This window comes from Perca flavescens, chromosome 11, assembly GCF_004354835.1.
Source record: "Perca flavescens isolate YP-PL-M2 chromosome 11, PFLA_1.0, whole genome shotgun sequence".
In the NCBI taxonomy this organism is placed as follows: Eukaryota; Metazoa; Chordata; class Actinopteri; order Perciformes; family Percidae; genus Perca; species Perca flavescens.
In genome coordinates, this window is record NC_041341.1 from 15433741 (window position 1) to 15451739 (window position 17999).

Genomic DNA, 17999 nt, shown 5'->3' on the forward strand with positions numbered 1-17999 from the left:
GGCTAAGGCTTAAAGTTTCAGATTGTCAATAATAATTAATAATGATATTAATAATAATAATACAATCAAATAAATATTACCACTTGCAAATGCAAAGAGACCTGACTATATGAGTTTTGCAGTTTGGCACTACGAAATAAAGGGTAGAGTAATTAATCTTTGTATTTTCCTAGTCTCTGCTTAGTTATACAACAGTTACAGAAACAAATATGTATATATGATGATACATTTAAGTCCAGTCTCTAGCTAGACTTTGCACCGTTATGTCATTAATATAAAACAACCAAAGGCCAACAGTGACTGTAGGTCATTTAATGGAAATGTCACCACTCATTAATGACACAGTATATACTTTGCGAAACAGAGAACCTGGTTTATTACCATTCAACTCCATCCACCACAGATATTACAGAGCAGATTCACAAGTATTAAGCTTTTTTATATAACAGCAGCTTTTTTTCCCACACTCTGTTCCCCTGACCCCCGATCCCCCTGCCTCCTACTAGGGAAAAGCATTACAGGTGCACAATTTTATTTGGTGTGAAGACTGGCTCCTCAAATCATTCAGCTGTAATCGGTCTCTCTGTGAGGTGTTTTGTTTGTTTTTGTATTTCTGTAGGATTTTGGTACTTTTTTGTTGACAGAGCTGCAAATAGGATTTATATCCACCATCATTCACTGCAGGCGCCAGCTTCTTCTTCTCATTTCCAGACAACAGAAGAGATCTGACATTTACAAGAGGGGGATTTACGACTGTCTACTGTATAAAAATGTACAGTGGCTTTATTGACATACATTCCATAGGTTAAACAGCTGCAAAATAGGAGGCACACCCAGTATTGCACTTCATTAAAAGTTCTGGCTCAAAACATAACCCAGAATATCAAACAAAACTGAAGTGAAGAGTAGCAACTTCGGAATACAGCTATTTTGAATAGTATCATTATATACAAGATTAGATAAATCGTACACTATTTTCCTCCCAAACATAATATTCTTAACAGTCTTATCCACCTTCTTTTTTTGTCCGTCAACCCATGATGCACTTGACAGTGGAGAATACTGTACAAGATTACGAAAAAAGTTTACATACAACAATATTTTAAATTTATAGTTAGGAAGCTGGAAATACGGCCTGTTCCTTTTTTTTTTTAACCCACGCTGATCCACAGTTTCCTTTAAGCAAATTTATTTCATATTCAATGTTTAATCTTGTATTGTTCCACTTCAGTGATCAGGAGGTGTGCAACGTCTATAGAAGCCGAGGGAATACAACGGCCGCATGCAAACACGTCACAAGATATTTCTTTTTTTCTTCTTTTTTAAAATTCTATTGTTCTTTTTTTTTCATTCAGGTTACTCAGAATCTGAAGGAGCCCCTAGCTTGTGTTGTAGCAGAGCCCGGATACTGATGTTAGTAGAAGAGCAGACCTGAGGACTCTTGGTGTAGAGCAGAAACCTGGTCCAATGTCCAGGAGACTTCACAATGCAAGAGCCAAGCTTCACGGCTGAGCTTCAGCAGCAGCCAGAAATCACAGTAGACAAACTGGTTTTTAGTAATAGTCTTGTTTAGAAGGTGTGAGCATTTCTGCACACCCCACAGCCCAGGGCGAACTCCTCCCCCGTTGGTGGGTGAACCACATGCAAAGGGCACTCAGTACCTTCCAACTGCTTGCCTTTGGGACCTGTGATAGAAAAGACAAGGGTGACATCTCACATGGTTTTTCTTATAGTTATTTCTGTCTGGTGTTTGTTGTCTAAATAATTTAACATTTTCCAAAAGAGTGTTGTCAATAAAATCGTTAAGCACCTGCAGGACAATGGGGCAGTTCTTCCTTGGGGACACTGGTCATCCTCTGGAAGTCATCATGGCAGGCGTTGCAGAAGTGGGTGGTGCCAAAGCAGAAGAAAACGGCCACCGAGCAGCAGTACCGGCATTTATACTCCAGAAAGTCTGTGCCATGCTTGGAGCACATCTAGTGACAAGTCAACAAGAATCATCAGGGGACGAGTACACATAAGCATAAAGCATTTTGAAAAAGGAACAGTCACACATTTTTGGAAATTTGCTTATTCGCCTTTTTGCAGAAAGTGAGATACAAAGATTGATAACCGTCTCAGAAATAAGAGTGGTATCAATTTTCTCATCTACTGTAACTCTTGGCAAGAAATAGAATTATCGTATGTCCCAAATGTCAAACTATTATTTTAAATTGGCTATAGTAAAGCCAGGATGCTCCCCGGCATCATTTACCCACCTGAGCCCGGGAGACATCTGAGCATGCTCCACAGATCAGCTCACTGGGATCATAGTCATCTCCCTGTCCGGCCTCCGCATCGCAGCGAGCCTCTCCACCAAAATACGCCTGGAAATAAGGGCAAACATCAATTTTCAAGCCCTAAACAACATTTAAATTAAAAATGACGTTAAGTTCTTGCACTTGTACCTTCTTGCACTTGTAGCAGACATAGTATGCGTATCTGTTCATGGCAAAGCCTGCAGGGTCGTTGTGGAAACGTGCTCCTGGTGTCGTTATAGCCTCGCTCTTATGTAGACCCTCATACTCCAGCCTCATCAGAGCCTTTCTCCTCACGTCCTCATAGAGCTCCTTAATGGGGTCCAGCAGGTCCTTGATCACCAAGTGATTGATTTTGTTCTGGAGGCAAACAATGAAACAAACCAGCCCATTTTATTAAAAGGTAGTTCTGTTGAGTTTACTGTATGTGTCAATGGCATTTCTATGTAAACTATGACAGTGAACAAAGCAATCAGACTCAGCTTGCTCAACAAACAAATTTAAGCAAACTGAGCTGAATCAACTTCAAGGTGTGGTGAAAAAAGTTTGCAACCTCTTTGTTGCCGAGTTAATCTTTCAGGTAACTCCTCACCTTGCAGATGGGACACAACATGAACCCAAACGTGATTCGGGGTCCGAGCCAGCGATTTTCCAGAACACGACGAGTACACTGAAGGTGGAACACGTGAGTGCAGTCCAGCTGATAACAGAACAAAAAGTAAAACATTAAATGAGAAAATAAATTGAAGTGAAACTCTTCCGCCTAATGGGCACTTCTATTTAGAGCTACCTGTACTGCAGGAGCAGCAGAGAGGGCCTCTGTGAAGCAGATCATACACATGTCGTCTGCATCCTGTTTCAGACAGCCAGTGTTCTTGTCACAGCCATGCAGACAGGGAAGGCAGGCTTCCTCATTCTTGACTCCTCCACAGGGGTGTCCACAAGGATGAGTTTTACTGCAGGCCAGTTTAGCGTACTCCTGAGGGAGACAAAATCAAGAGAAACTGGTGAGGCTTAGCAACTACAGTACTTAGAAAATATACAATTTACTACATACTGTACATTGCTTAATAGGCGTCTTGTGTGTAAGTTGGTTCTCTCTGAAGTGGGTGGACAACGCCTCATCCATTATTTGTAAGACTCATCACAGACCATTCTTTTTGAGGTAATCAAGGAAGTTTAGGGCCTCAAAGGAGGGGATGCATCAGCTCCCTCAGACTGTGCATGAATCCATACTCATCTTCTCAAGGATTAAACTATATTTTACAATGTTTCCTCTCAGCAAAACCTCAAATTCTTCTCCTCAGGAATTAGAATCTAGTCACTTAACACCAAAATCTTTAGGTTCGGGAATAGGATCTGTATTTTGAATTAGGTATGGTGTTTCAGCAAAACTGGTTTAGGTTATTTCTCTATTTTGATAAAAAATATGTACACTTAATTAATATAAATTATATTATTTAATACAATTGCATACAAGGAACAAAGAAAAAGGCACCTTTATTTATACGGGTAATCTCATTGAGACACAGAGTCTCATTCTCAAGAGAAACCTGTTTTTATAGAATGGATAGATAGATGTTGGTTAAAATAACATCATAATTTAGGCTTTTTTGTTTCTTTTTTTTAAAAATACTGCTTTTATTGTTTTTGTATAAATGTGTATACTGTATGTTACACTGTAGTAGTTTTAGAGCTTTAACTTCTCTATCAAAACAAAAAGGAACCAGGTGGTTACAGTTTTAACAGATGACTACACAGCTGACCAGAAATTACAAGACAGACTAGATAACAAATGGTTAAGTTGTCTAGTTAACAGTTGATGTTCAGTACCTGGCAGTCTGGGTCTGAGCAGACACTGCCCACTGCAGAAAGCTCGGTGCCATTCCTCGTACCACAGAACCTGCAGGCATCTGAGCTGCTGGAAGCTGGTTTACCTGCAAAATTACACAATTTGAGCATTTCTATCAATTACAAATTTGCAGCAAGAAGCTTCAAAAGAAGCACAGAGGTATGCTCTGTTGCTATTTTACCTGTGTGCTCTCTGAACTCCACCATAGCCTTCATAGTCTTGGAGTCGGCCAGAGCCATGAGCCAGAAGAGCTTGGTCCTCCCACAGCCTTCATGAAGATCCACTTTTATGGCCTCCTCTTCCTCCTTGAACACCTGAAAGCAGCCATGAATACAGGATTAAACACCTGCGCATTCTGCTCCATAATCCTTATATAGATTGTTTCATATTATCCAACTAATCAGCGGTTTACACTCCTGGAACAAACATCATGCTAACGACCAACACTAACCTGTCTCTGATGAGAGCGCGTGCGTCGGTGCAGGTGGAGGAAGCGGTCACAGTCGGTGCAGAGGTTGCCGCACACGTTACACAGGATGATGGCTGCTGTCTCACCGTCATCATGATTGTCACACATGGGCTGTGGATGAAAGGAGGAGTAAGTCAATTTGTTACTGTCAATTATTTTCACACAGTGTAGCTCTTGGCCTTTTACATCGTTCTCACCATCTGCTTCTGCTGTCCATCTTTGCCCATCCAGCGACCAGAGGACAGCCTGTCGACATGGTCCTGGTCCAGCACACACAGAGAAGCTAAGGCCAGCCACAACTATGAGACAGAACAGGATATGATATATGAATAACTAATACCCAGTATTTGTAAACATAGATACATGCTTTGCATATGATGACATATGAATACATACCCTTGTGGTGGCGATACAGCGTACAGGAGACCGATGCTCCTCCTCCATTTTGGTCAGGGCTATGATGGTCTCAGCAATTGCATTTTTGGTGACTCTGGACCAACCATCTGAAAGGTGACCCTAAAAACAGCAAATTACTGTCTTAGGAGGTACTTTTCCAAGTGCAATAGAATACAAGAAAACATGATATTTATAACAAAGATGGTGAATATGGTTCAACATCAAATTAGGCTCGCGTAGCTTATGAACTCATGCTATGTAAGTGGAGACGGTGGTACCCCAGGTCTCATTTAGGTCAGTGACCAACATAACCTCACAACCTTTCCAGGCAGAGGAGCAGTTCAACTCAGTGTCTCCATGTAAGATAGGAACACAGCAGCTGTATGATAAGACACTACTGCTCACCCTGCCAAGGCCATAGAGAAAGTAAACACACAACACATTTAGTCTGTGCTGAGATATGTGGGCGCCCGCAATATCTTTGTGTAATCCTAAATTCTCCTCAATTGGGAATTCATTAAATGCTGCTGTATAATTCATCAAAGTCTCCCGAACCTTCTTCACGTATGTGAAATGAGTTGTGCTGCTCATGAGTTTTTCAACTTGCAGAGAGTTAAGAGGAACGATTTGCAGATTTAAACAATGAAAACTTACAGCTGCCATGTCTTTAACCAGCTTTATGATGATCTCTGCTATCTGGGGAGGAGTTGAGCCTTTCATCCACCAGTGGCTCTCCCCTCTGCGGATGTAGCTGAGCATGACAGAAAGGGGTAAGTATGAAAATACTGCCATTTGCCACAAACGGTATCTAATTAGATTTGAGTTGTTTAAAGTCTCCTATAATAACATCTCCAAATTTGTATTAGGCCTAGCAGAAAATAACTTACCTGGAGTTGAAGATCATAGGCAGCGTGACAGTGGTGACTCCTTTGCCTGCAGCCATGCCGGCTGTGCCAGAGATGGTGGTGCCTTTGGCTTTCAGCTGCACAGTGAGGGCTTTTGCGATGCAGCCCAGGAACATGTCGAGGATGCAGAGCTTGTTCCAGTCACCCTTTTCTGTGGAGTGGATGATGTCACTGATGTCCGCTGGTGGCAGAGCCTTCACCCCAATGATGCTGGCAAGTCGCACTGGCGTAACCTCGGGAAGGACGCGTCTAAGCAATGATGTGACCTGAAATGAAGTAAGATCAGATGGCAAACAAGAACATAATTTGCATAATGTCGCAAGGTATTTACTTTAACATGTACACACAGAAGAAATGCTTATAAAACACATTATTTGAAAGTATGCGTTACACCTTAACTGAACACTAACTCTAAACCACGTCTTGGAGTAATGTAGTAAGACACATAGCAATAGGCCAGGAAATGCAGGACAGAAGGAGACTTCAGCTTTCAAACAATCCATGCTTTAAGAAAAAAAAAATCTGCTTTGCAAATGTTTTACAATGAAGGAATTGCACTCAACGTGTTTGTTAGACCTCCAGGATACACACAAGGCATTTTGTTGAGAAACTGTTACACATGACTAAACCTCTAGTTATATGTGTGTACACTCGCCCACCTGTCTCTGTACTCTTGGGGAAGCCGTGTGAAGCAGAGAAAAGAGGTCTTGCATGAGTGTTAGTTGCTGAGCTAGATACTGGCGGCCAACGTTGGAGCCACTCAGAGCCAGGACCATGGACAGGAGCTCAAAGCAGTAGGCGTCTGAGGAAGCGTCATCGTCACTGGGCTGAGAGTTTGCATTCTCTTTGCTGGAGATGGCATGCTCCCACTCCTCCCTTACACGCGTGGCCTCCATACGGATGGCCTGGACAATGTGCGCACACACCTGGGAATGAAAACACACATTAAGTAAGAGGGCTGAGATTATAATAACTCATCCTGTTGAATGGTTTGAAGAACTGACTATTTACCTGTTTCTGGAGGTTGGTAAGTTTGCTCCTGCTGAAAATGATTCCCACCATGTGCTCTTTAAGGTCTGCATCAGATGTTACCTATTTATAAAAATGTAAAAAAAGTTTAAAACGTCAGGTTGAAGGTCAATAAATATTTCAGTGAGTTAAACAGTACAGGTAAATTGTCACAGTGCAGACCTTGTCTTCTCCCTCGGGTGATGAAAGAAGGTTTTTCTCCTCTTGCTCTGGAGTGGGCTCTGCATCTCCACAGATAAGTTTTCCAAAGACCTAAATGTACACAACAAAGTAAACAGTAAAGTTTCCAAGAGAGTCCAGATACTTGTCAGGTGATTTATAAAAGGCATGTGGATGAAGAATTTAGACAGACCTGTGAGGTGATGAGGCGAAAAACTCGGAGAGTCTCAGCCTCACAGTTCTTTTGCTGGGCCATGCTTGCGGAGATCTGTCCTAAAATCTTGATGCTCTCGCCCTCTTTCCAACCGAGAACCTTCACCTGGCGCACCCTCAGTGTGTTCTCCGGACCTTTCAGTTCCACCTTGATCACATGATGATCCCCTCCAGGAAGCTCACTTGTCACCCAGCCCATGTGACGCGAGTCAAGGTCAACCTGTGATGCAAAGGCATGGGGATGTTTACAGTGTATTGGCACATGTGCATGTACATCTGTAGTCTAATGTAATGCTAGATCAACCAAAGTGTACCTATAAGAACAACCCACTAATTTCATACTTTATTGTTTCTGCACTTTTAAAAAAAAGGAGTCATTGTGATTTAAAGAGGAGACAAGGGAAGTAATCTACAGCTTTATATAACACACCACAGATGTTCAGACTCAACATTTAACAGAATTCCTATAAAGCACATACTGGTTACACTGTATTCCCACATTACTACCAAAGAAACTGACCATACCTGTTTGATTCTGCAGAGGTCCTCTATTGCTTTCCCACATAGGAATGTAACTGATGTGACTTTGTTCTGTGGATATGACAGGGGAAAATTCAAGCTTTATAAATATATTGTCATGAATTCCACCTTGGTCCTAACTTTGCATTTGTAAAATAGCAATGCTGCAGTTTCCCCCTTACCCCGATGTCTCTGGAGTTGTCCACATGAACAGTCACATTGGTGGCGTTTATGCCTTTCACACAACTGATGCTGATGCTCTTGGTTTTGTTCTTGTCCTCATCTCCAGATTCCCAGAAGGTCTCTGTGGAGCCATCTGTTAGGCTCCCAATCATGGCAGGACGACTGGACGTCTTGATGTCTACTACACTAGTCAGATCCTTCAGACAGGTCACCAGGCAGAGATCCTATTATCACACACAGCAAGGTTAGTGGATGTTTTAAACACAGATGCATAACAAACAATAAGACTCTTACTGTTGGTTTAATCTGTGTTGACGAACAGAAGACCAATCTGATGGTTAAGTTAGTAAGTGGTTGGTTTCTTGCCTGGCTCATTGCTTCATAGCCTGACTGCACGCTGATGTTGAAGCTCTCCTCGCTGTCTCCATCATCTGACTTGGACAAAATATTGTTGATGTGATGGAAAACGTTGCTCTGGTGGAGGAACTGATGGTCAGACTGCTTGAACTTGAGACTCCAGCACCTGAAGGAAAAACCAATATTAGTTATAACCAGGTCATCTCCTCTCTTACCTCTACGGCAGTTACATTTAGTACAAAATGTCAAACCTATTCCCTAAAATTACAAAAAAAAGCAGAAATCTTGGAACTTGAAATACCGTAGTGTAATTTGAAATCAATTCATCTAGAAATGTTGGCTGTTATCATTTTTTAATCATATAGAAACTGTACCTAAGCGCCATCTGCTGAAGTGAGCTGCCACTAGGAAGTGACATCATGAGGTCAGAGATGGTCTGAAGGAGGCGGTGGAAGGTGTGGGGAAGAGGATGAGCTGCCTCCCCAGCAATAACAATGTCTGACAGAGGGTGTTCACAGACGCCAAGGTCTCTCTCCTATAGGACACAGAGTAGAGATGTTCACAGATCACAGCAAAAACAAATCAAAAGTACTGCTGTTAGCTTTTTGCTGTTTTTGACGTTTAACCACTCATTACCTGTTCTATGTTTTCTTTGTTCCCCTTGTTCTCATCATCTTCCTCATCTTCAGGTTCAAAGGGTGATGGGGTGAGAGATGCTACAAAATGCCAAAGGATGTCGTGCAGGGAGGTGGTTTGGATCACATTGCACAGCAGCCAGTTGAATGCCTGACAGGGACACCAAGAGGAAACAATACCAATTAGTCTTCTTACGATGTACAAACTAGTCCACCAACTCTATGAGCTAATTAAGCATACAAATCTAATTGATTAACTAACAATATCCAGCCAACTAATTGCCTATGACCCTGAGTCACTGCTGGATAAATAGCAACAATTAAAGCGAGGCTTAGCTCTGAGATTCAGAGAGATATTGCAGCCTGTACCTCCATGGCAAACACCCTGCAGGCAGACTTTCTCAGTGCATGCCTCATGGCCACTTCCAGGCCCTCCAGGTCATGGTGCTGAATAACAAAAGCCAGAACTGGCCACTGGAAGTTCCTCTCCCCCTTACTGAGGCAGCCATGGGCCGAGATTAGCCTGGATAGCTCAGGAGACGGGTGCCGTAACAGGGAAGATCCCACCTCTGTATGGGGAACAGAGCAGGTTGATGTTACAGATGATGATGGAGCTCACTAATCCTTAAGTATGACTTCTCCAACGATCACGTGTGATTACCTGCATCACCACTATGGACCCTGCGTCGGGGCACGGCTTTGACCCGGGCTGGAGAAGGTGAGTGTTGCTTGTCATACTCGGATGCTACGACTGAGTAAGACCTCTGAAACACTGTACGCTTAGCCGTATCGCTGTCTGTGATTGGACTGGTCTCAAGACTAAAAGAGAGCATATAAAAGACAGAAACAGACACAGTTAAGCCTATAACACAAAGATCATTAAGACATTAACCCTTCGGAGTTTAAATACAGCACTAAAAGGAGCAAAGGAGATATTGTTGACCACTTAGAAAGGCTAATTTCATATCACAGTTTTCACTGCTCAATAAAAATTAACCAGAGAATGGAGCAGCCAGGCTCTTTTGTACTGTAAACGATGAGGCTGGTCATTGTATATGATAAGGAGGCATAATTAAGGCCACATTCTGAACAAGACGCCTGCTGTCAAACTATGTTCAGTAGAGTGCAGGGAAAAGAGTGGGAGTCACAGAACTACCTATTTGTACGGTGTATATCTGCAATGACAATGGCATTACCTGCTGGTCTGCTCTGAACATGGGGAAAAAAAACTTCAATCTCTCAAAAAGTAACAGCAACCTTATCTGCCATGACTTCATTATCATGCATATAGTATTCATGTATGTATATGTCATGCATAAACAGTAGACGACGCTATATGAATAAAGTCTGTAATAATAACTCATTTTGTAAACATGCTAATAAGTGTAAGAAAAACATTGTACTAAGATGCGTTACCTGGGGGGCATTGACTTCATGTTGTTCTCTGGTTCCTCAAACACATTGGGACAGGCATCAGGGGTGACTGAAATGTAAGGTGCAGGAACAGATGTTGAGCGCAAATACCTCATCTCATCTTGGAAAAGGTTATCGTCTTGGTAGGACCCAAAGTTCTCAGTGTGTTGCCTGAGGGATGAGAGCAGAGTGAGAGAGACTCAAATCATTATGCAAACACGTTACTGTAGGGTTTTCTTATCTATATATAAAAAAAACTATTAGTCACTTACCTAGCTAGTGTCTGAAGGTAGAGGCAGCCAATTTTATTGGGGAGTTCGTCGGACACGCCCTCCTTGAGGCTGGGAAGCAGCTGGGAGTGCAGGGGCCGGGGAGGGTGGTGGCAAAGCATGCTGGGCTCGGCAGCACTGCTGAGAGACAGCAGGAACAAAGCGTTTGCCCGAATCACCTGGTGGGCCTCCATAGTGGGCAGCGCCCTTGGAGTCTTCACCTGCAGGGGTTTCTTCCTGGATTGTTTCACCTGGTAAAAAAAAAAAACAGCAGAAAGAATAGCAGATTAGTTTTTATTCAAGTCTAAAAAGTCAGTATCATGTAAGAAGCTGATGTGGCTTCAGTAAAAGATGGAGACACATTTAAGCACTGAAGCCTTGCGAAAGTAGGCTACCTTTTCTCTGGCGGCAGTCTGTTTCTCTCTCAGGTATTTTTCCCGACAGCGATCACACACCAGGTACCAGGTGCTGCCTCCTATGCCTCCATCTCCACAGTTTCCAGCCCAACCACCACAGAAGTGGCCAATGCTGTTGTAGCCTTGGCCTCCTGCATAGCGGCCACAACCTGCCACAGAAATACCAAGTAGGGACGTTTAATATGCACAGAGTACATTACCCAGTAAAATACAGTACCCTTATTTAAAATTACAAAGCTTCTAACCAGAACTTTATGAATTCCTACCTGGGTGAGCCTGTCTCATATGGTAGGTGACAGGGTAAGGGTGAGATTCCCCGCACAGCTCACAGATGGTGTCTTTCTCCGGTCCACCCATGGCGAGCTGTGCCATCTCTCCAAACAGATTCCCTCTTGGACGCACATCTGCCTTTTCCCTCTTCTTCTTCTCCTTCTTTGCCTTTTTACCATCTTTCTCATGTTCCTTCCTTTTCAGGATGGCACTGGACCCCGGGCTGGGGAAGATCATGTTCTGAGTGGCTGCCTTAATGGTGGCCATAGAAATGTCCTCCCAGAATGCCACCAGATGTTGTAACGTTAATGGTAAGATTGACTTTGCCCTCATAGTGGGATGAGAAGTCATCTCATAGGAAGTGGCCTCTCCTTTCCCCTCCTCACACTTCTCTGGCAGTGGAGGCTCTTTCAGCATGGACAGCACCTTATTTTTGTTGATGCTTCCCATTTTAGAGATGTCCGGGCCATGTGGAGCAATATTAAACATGTTCAGTGCAGAGGAAATCTCCAAGGAGTGGCGGTTCTTTAACTTGCTCTCCTTCTCCTCAGCACCCTGTCCTCCCAGGGAGCTGCGGATGGGGGCGTGCTCTTTGGTTAAATCTGGGTTGAACTTGAGGAAGGAGGAGCAGGCCATGGCGTCGTGGACAATACCTTCATGCCACAGGAATGCTGCGAAGACTGCTCGTGCACATTCAGCCACAGAAGGTGACATGGCCTGTTTGGCAGGCTCTGTGGCCCTTGATATACTCTCACCTTTAAACAGAGGCCCTGATTTGTCCTTCTTAGGGCGCGTGTGTCGACTGGAGCTTTTGCGACTGACTTTGGGTGAAGCGCGGCTCTCTAGTTCCTCTTTGACAGGGGCTTTGCCAATGCTAAAGTGCACCTTGCATGATCCGTCTTCAGCATTATGAGCCTCCGCGTTCTCATCATTGCCATCCTCGGACAGGAGAGCACTAGAGGTGCACACCTCCACCACTTCACTGTGGAGGTTCTCCTGGGTCACATGTGGAGAAGGAACACGGTTCTCTGCATTACTGATCACTCCTTGATTTGGATCTTTAGGAGACAGTTTAGGTTTGGGAGAGGTAGACCTGCCTCTAAGTGGCTCTGTAAGGGGAACCTTCTTCTTTCTAAGTGTGTCTGGGTCCAGAGTGTATGAATCGGATTTGGACCTCTCTCTGGGGGGGTCCAACTGGGCTTTGGAGGAAGGGCTAACTTTAGGTGGAAGGTTCTTGTCATGGTGGGCAGAAGAGGAGTGCTGAGACGAGGTGCTGGAGGGACTAGACCGGCCTGAAGAGGATACGCCTTTTTGTTTTGGAGAGGAGGAGCGAGAGCCAGGGTTTGGGGACTCCGCCCGAAGTCCCGGGGTTCTACCATCAGCCTTTAGGGCCTGCAGAGTGTTGTGATTGGGCGAGTGGGAGCGGCTGTGAGAGTCAGACCTCAGTTTTGCTGTGTCTGACCGCAGGATGAGGGCTTCGCTGGCTGAGAGTCCACCCTCCCCTGTCTTGCTCCTGTTCTGTTCGAATGAGCGGCTTCCCCGACTCTCCTGTTTGGGCGAGCGATTCTCCTGACGGTGTTTGGAGGCTGGGGACACGGGCCGTGCACCAGGCATCAGGTTCCCTCGCTCACCTAAACATTAATTATTCAAAACATAGTTACACCAGAAAAAAGGACTTAATCATTGGTAAGAGTGTAACCATTTAACTCTAAGCATAACACTCAAAACCTGAGTGGAAAAAAAAATGTAATGTTGAAAATATAAGGGAGAATGCAATGAAGGGCCGAAAGACAGACAATGTAAGTCCAGAAAGTGGAAGATGTTATACCTTGTAAAACACATGACAACAATGAGTGATACATGTTCTACTTTAATAGATGGGTGTTTCTCTCACAGCGTTGTCTGTCTATTACTGTACCAGACAAACTCTGATATTGATGAAGATAACTAGTGGACCATGGAAGAACTGATGAAAGATGAATTCCAGCCCAGTTCTGGGACCTCTCATACTAATACAGATCTAGCATTAGTGGAAACTTTATATCCATTAGTCTAGTGACCACAAACATCAGAGTCAACTGAATTTAGAAAGGTCCACCTATTTTTAAACAGAACTTTAAATGAAAACTCATATGTGATTATTATGCACCTTCAGTTTTTCCTCTTAATTAAAATAGTGTGTTTGGCCACGTCCTACTTTAGGGCCACAGATGTTAAGGTTGGCACTCAAACAAGATGCCCAAAATCTTTTTCACACGCTAACAGACAAACAGTCCGTTTTTTCTTGGGTTCCTACCCACCCTCTGTTCAGTCTGAGGGAAGCATGCATGCTGTGATTACCCACCCTTTTGCCTTAGAGCGAGAGATGAGAGAGCAGTACCATGCCCAGCCACGGACACATTGCTTTTGTGCACACGCTCGCGAGAAGCAAGGCGGCGTGATGAACCATCTACAGCGGAAAACAGTGGAGCAGGTAAACAAACAAGGCATGGAACGCAAGGGGGCCACCACAGAGAGAAAGAAAGAAAGCACAAAGAGGCAATGGGGTCAAGTCGAGAAGGTGAAATAGAAAGAGGCAAAAGGACAAGTTAAAGTGACAACAGATAAGTAGAGAAACATGAGGAGAGAAACACTTATAGAAGAGGAAAAGAGAAATCACAGAGCCCTGGAGGTGTCATGGAAAAAAAATAACTATGCTGTGCACATAATTTAGTAATTTGTGCTCTCAATTTAATATATATATATATATATATATATATATATATATATATATATATATATATAGCCCTTTTTTCAGCATTCGGTCAGTTGGAAGTTTAAAGAAGACTACAAAGAAAACATGTACGAAGTGCTACACAACGTTGAAGATGAGTTTCTATGAAGATCCTCAGTAGATCAAGTTTTTACAGCAAAAGAGTCAGTTATCCTGCAAAATAGGTTTAAAAGCCAAGTTCCTACGTTTTTCCACATATCTCCAAGATCAAATTAAAACTGTAAATCCATTGAAGTGATCCATAATGAGTGTGAAGGGTACATGCACCACAAGACTGAGGGCATGAAGGTGATAAGGGCATAATACCTGTATGCTAAATTAAGAGCACAATTTATTAATTTATGCACAATGTTTTTGCAAGACACCTCCCGGGCTCCGTGAGAAATAGACAACCAGGTTAAAAAATAAATAAATAAATAAAAAAAGATTACCAAAAGTAGAGAGAAAGTAGCAATACAAAAGAAACGACCGACAGGGAGAAAGAGAGCTACACAGGCTGAAGAAGTTAAACAGATATTGGATCCTGTTCTAAGATAATCTAATTTAAATTGTGGTATTTTGTATTTGAATTATCCATTGAAAGTACAAGCTACTATATTAGTACGGGTTATATGTAATATTACATACTGTATTTTATAACTTGGCTGTTTTGTTGCTGTTTTAGGAGATTATTGTAGACTGTAAACAAACAACTATTAAGACTATGGTTGTTTACATTTGCAGTGAAGCCCTGGGCTGGTTGAAGCAGAAAATGAAACGTTGTTAATCAAGGATGAAAGATGCAGATCGGAAATTAAAGCAGCGCAGCAAATGATGAGTAAAAGAAGAAAAAGATGACTTAATAAGAGAGCAAGCAGAAAAATAAGCAACTTGGCCTATTAGTTCAGCAAATGGCAAAAATATCCTTTTTAACAAACATTAATCCAGTATTTAAGTTTGAAATCTGTTTTCAAAAACAAGTGAAAATACCTGTCAATGCATGAAGGCAGTGTCACCTTATTTGTTTTTTTATAAACAAGATTTAAACATTAAATAATAGACACGTTGGCTTGTTAGGGATATTTCTGCACTGTAGAACATAACTGCACTATTGTGTGTCACACATCGCTGTTGCCCTCCCTAGAAAATACATAAAATAGAATGAGGAACAAATCAGGAAAACTAAAAGCTGGGAGGAAAAGGATCAACACCTGTGCAAGCAAGTGCTGTCAGAAAGCAGGACAGACTTACTCAGAAGCTGTGGTTGTGGCTGAGACAGTTGGGAGGGGGATTGTCCAAACACAAATGGGCTGTGGACAAGAGAGGAGGAGGAGGAGGAGGAGGAGGAGGAGGAGGAGGGAGGAGGTTGCGTGGCTTGCTCAAATACGGAGGAGGAGGGAGCTGCTGAGAGGAGGGGCCCAGACTGAATGGAATTCAGTATGCCACTCAACCGGTCACCTGCAAACATGGAGACAGAGGATGGGGAAAAACTACAGCTTATACTATGGTTTGAGGTTTCCAAAGGGGGGGGATGAGGATCATTCAGAGTTTATATACTATCAGTCATTCAGCCATGTCCCGCGACGCATGTGCGAAATGGGAGGAGCTGCCAGGGTCCCAGAAGTAAAAGTCCTATTCGTTTTCTGTAAAGACAACGCAAGAGGATTGGCAGGAGCAATTCAAGGGCTTGGACGGGCATCCAAAAGGTGAGCAACTGGGTCAAGAAGCGTCTAGTCCTACTGTAGGATTAAAAAGTCGAAAGGTACAAGCCCAGGCAGATAAAACATAAGGAGAAAAGTGAACTACAACTCCGAAGAAACATTTGCAAATTACATTTGCAGCAAAGTTCAAATGCGGCGCAGCATATGTTTAATGTGCCGCAGCTAATTAGCTAATTAGCTATATAGCCGGAGCAGTGCACTTTTCCGCAGTGAATGTTTGGTGGCTCGTTCGACAAGCTAAGGTGCAGAACAAGACGGGTTTGTAAATTAATAACACTAATGTTACTGCTTCATGCAAGATTTGATTGGCTGTATCGAAATAAGGTCTCCACTTATGTAGACTAATACCTAATGGTATTTTGTCAAATTAATGTAAATCTAGGGGGCGCAATCATGAAACCAAAAAATATAATATCTAAGTGTCTCCTTTTCTCAAATGAGAACGCAGGAGGTGATTCACAGATCAGATATGTATGCTGTAGCAGCCAAAAAAAAGCAATTAGCATAAACCTATACTACTGATATTATCCAGAGAACTCTTACGTTTCTATATTGCAGAGCATTTATGATATTATTAACAGAAAAAAAAAAAAAAAAAAAAAAAAACTCCTTCCAGAACCAGCAGCTCCTTCCATTTCGCAAATTTCCATTTTGTATTTGGGGAAAGGATATATTGAAGGAGGGGCAGAAATGGTTCTCTTCTCGTGTATTCATTTCAAGCATCACTCCTCGAAAAGAAAGCCTATGCGTCTTCATCAGAAGTCTGAAGGTGATCCATCTATAATGCTGCCTCACAGCATGACGGATCCTTCACACAGGTGGCTAGTGATTCAAACCTTCCATCAGATGGATCAGCAGGAGTGATCACCTTGACCTAGAACTGCAAAGGCCTGCAGCCTCCTAAGGGCTTGCACAAACATTCAACTTGTTGTGGTAGCTTGCTGTTTAGAGGGCGTTCCTATTCAGGCCCACAAACTTTGTGAGGTTTCAAAATGGCACAGCACTATTTTTGGCTAATTCTGTATTGAGTGTGGGGTTTACACTCAAAAGACAGCTCGTCTCTAAAATGGAATAGAATGGAGTCTATTCCATTTACCTAATTTACACTTTGCCAATTTATGCATTCTGGGGCAGATTGGTCACATGGCATCAAAAGCCAAGCGTGAATGCAACCAAGAAGCATGATACATATTGCCAACAGATTGCTCAAAACACCTCGGAAAAAAAGGTGATGTTGAGTAGAAGAAATGTTGAAAAGGTATAAATGCATCCATCCCTCCATGTAGCCACATGACGTTGCCACATAGCCAAAGTGACGCTGAAATTGGTCATCTTTTGACTTATTATATTAAAGCAACAGATACATTTGCAATCATACAGAAGGCTTAAAAGCATGTTAGCGTTCTATGTAGCAAACAGATCCGGGTGCATTTCCATCACCCTCTGGATTGGAGTAAGGCCTACACAGCTTTGTATTTAGCACAGTAAAAGAACATTAGAGGCAATCAGACTTGTGATCTGCCCAACAAAGACACATAAGTGGCCAAGTGTAAAATTACATCTGGCTTTTATCCAGACACTTGAAATAACAAGTGTGAATGGAGCCTTTATTCTACAGCATTAAACATTAAAATAACTTTGTGTTAATTGAATAACCATGGTTCTCTGATTGGCATGGCTAAGTGTTTCAACAGGTAAGCCTCCTTTTTCAAGCAGTGAGAAAGAGGTAAGCCGTTTGAAAGACAATTGACACAGCGTCAGCATGATATTCAGGCAGAAAGATACACAGACACATTTGGGGCCAGCCAATCTTTGATGATGTAGCAGAACTGATGAGTTCATACAGGTGATGTTTTCAGTATTCAACTATATTCTTAAGAAAACAAAGATTATATAAATGATCAAATGTTTTCTAAGCGACTAAATTAAGGCGCAAAAGGGTAAAGAGCGAAATCACAGACACATGTTCAGGGCCAGTTATCTGTGTTGGGCTAGCCCACATTGCCCAACTAAAGAGAGCCCAGAGTAGTCGAAATGAAAATAAGCACACTGACTGGCCCATGCACACAGACAAAGACATATGCCCAACATTGCAGAAATGTTAGGCATGAAATTACAACAGTGAACAAAATAAAAAGCATGCA

At 42.6% G+C, this 17999-nt stretch overlaps 1 protein-coding gene across 12 annotated transcripts in view; it reads right to left on the bottom strand.

The window, feature by feature from the left end:
- Positions 1-296: 296 nt before the first annotated feature.
- The window catches only part of mycbp2 (MYC binding protein 2), a 59288-nt gene continuing 41585 nt past the window's right edge, over positions 297-17999 (bottom strand). For 9 of the 12 annotated variants that reach the window (XM_028591852.1, XM_028591848.1, XM_028591849.1 and 6 more), the window contains 29 exons: positions 15386-15592; positions 11379-13013; positions 11092-11261; positions 10700-10947; positions 10431-10598; positions 9676-9833; positions 9384-9583; positions 9016-9165; positions 8754-8914; positions 8389-8545; positions 8022-8246; positions 7846-7911; positions 7301-7540; positions 7111-7200; positions 6931-7011; positions 6579-6845; positions 5902-6185; positions 5669-5765; positions 5015-5134; positions 4816-4917; positions 4601-4729; positions 4331-4463; positions 4131-4234; positions 3088-3276; positions 2890-2997; positions 2448-2657; positions 2259-2366; positions 1811-1976; positions 297-1685 (listed from right to left, as the gene is read on the bottom strand). In XM_028591852.1, coding sequence (XP_028447653.1) covers positions 1570-1685; positions 1811-1976; positions 2259-2366; positions 2448-2657; positions 2890-2997; positions 3088-3276; positions 4131-4234; positions 4331-4463; positions 4601-4729; positions 4816-4917; positions 5015-5134; positions 5669-5765; positions 5902-6185; positions 6579-6845; positions 6931-7011; positions 7111-7200; positions 7301-7540; positions 7846-7911; positions 8022-8246; positions 8389-8545; positions 8754-8914; positions 9016-9165; positions 9384-9583; positions 9676-9833; positions 10431-10598; positions 10700-10947; positions 11092-11261; positions 11379-13013; positions 15386-15592 — 6089 coding nt within the window. In that variant the 3' untranslated portion in view covers positions 297-1569. The remainder of the gene's footprint in view (positions 1686-1810; positions 1977-2258; positions 2367-2447; positions 2658-2889; positions 2998-3087; positions 3277-4130; positions 4235-4330; positions 4464-4600; positions 4730-4815; positions 4918-5014; positions 5135-5668; positions 5766-5901; positions 6186-6578; positions 6846-6930; positions 7012-7110; positions 7201-7300; positions 7541-7845; positions 7912-8021; positions 8247-8388; positions 8546-8753; positions 8915-9015; positions 9166-9383; positions 9584-9675; positions 9834-10430; positions 10599-10699; positions 10948-11091; positions 11262-11378; positions 13014-15385; positions 15593-17999) is intronic. The other 3 variants (XM_028591856.1, XM_028591857.1, XM_028591854.1) reach the window with 1 other exon arrangement.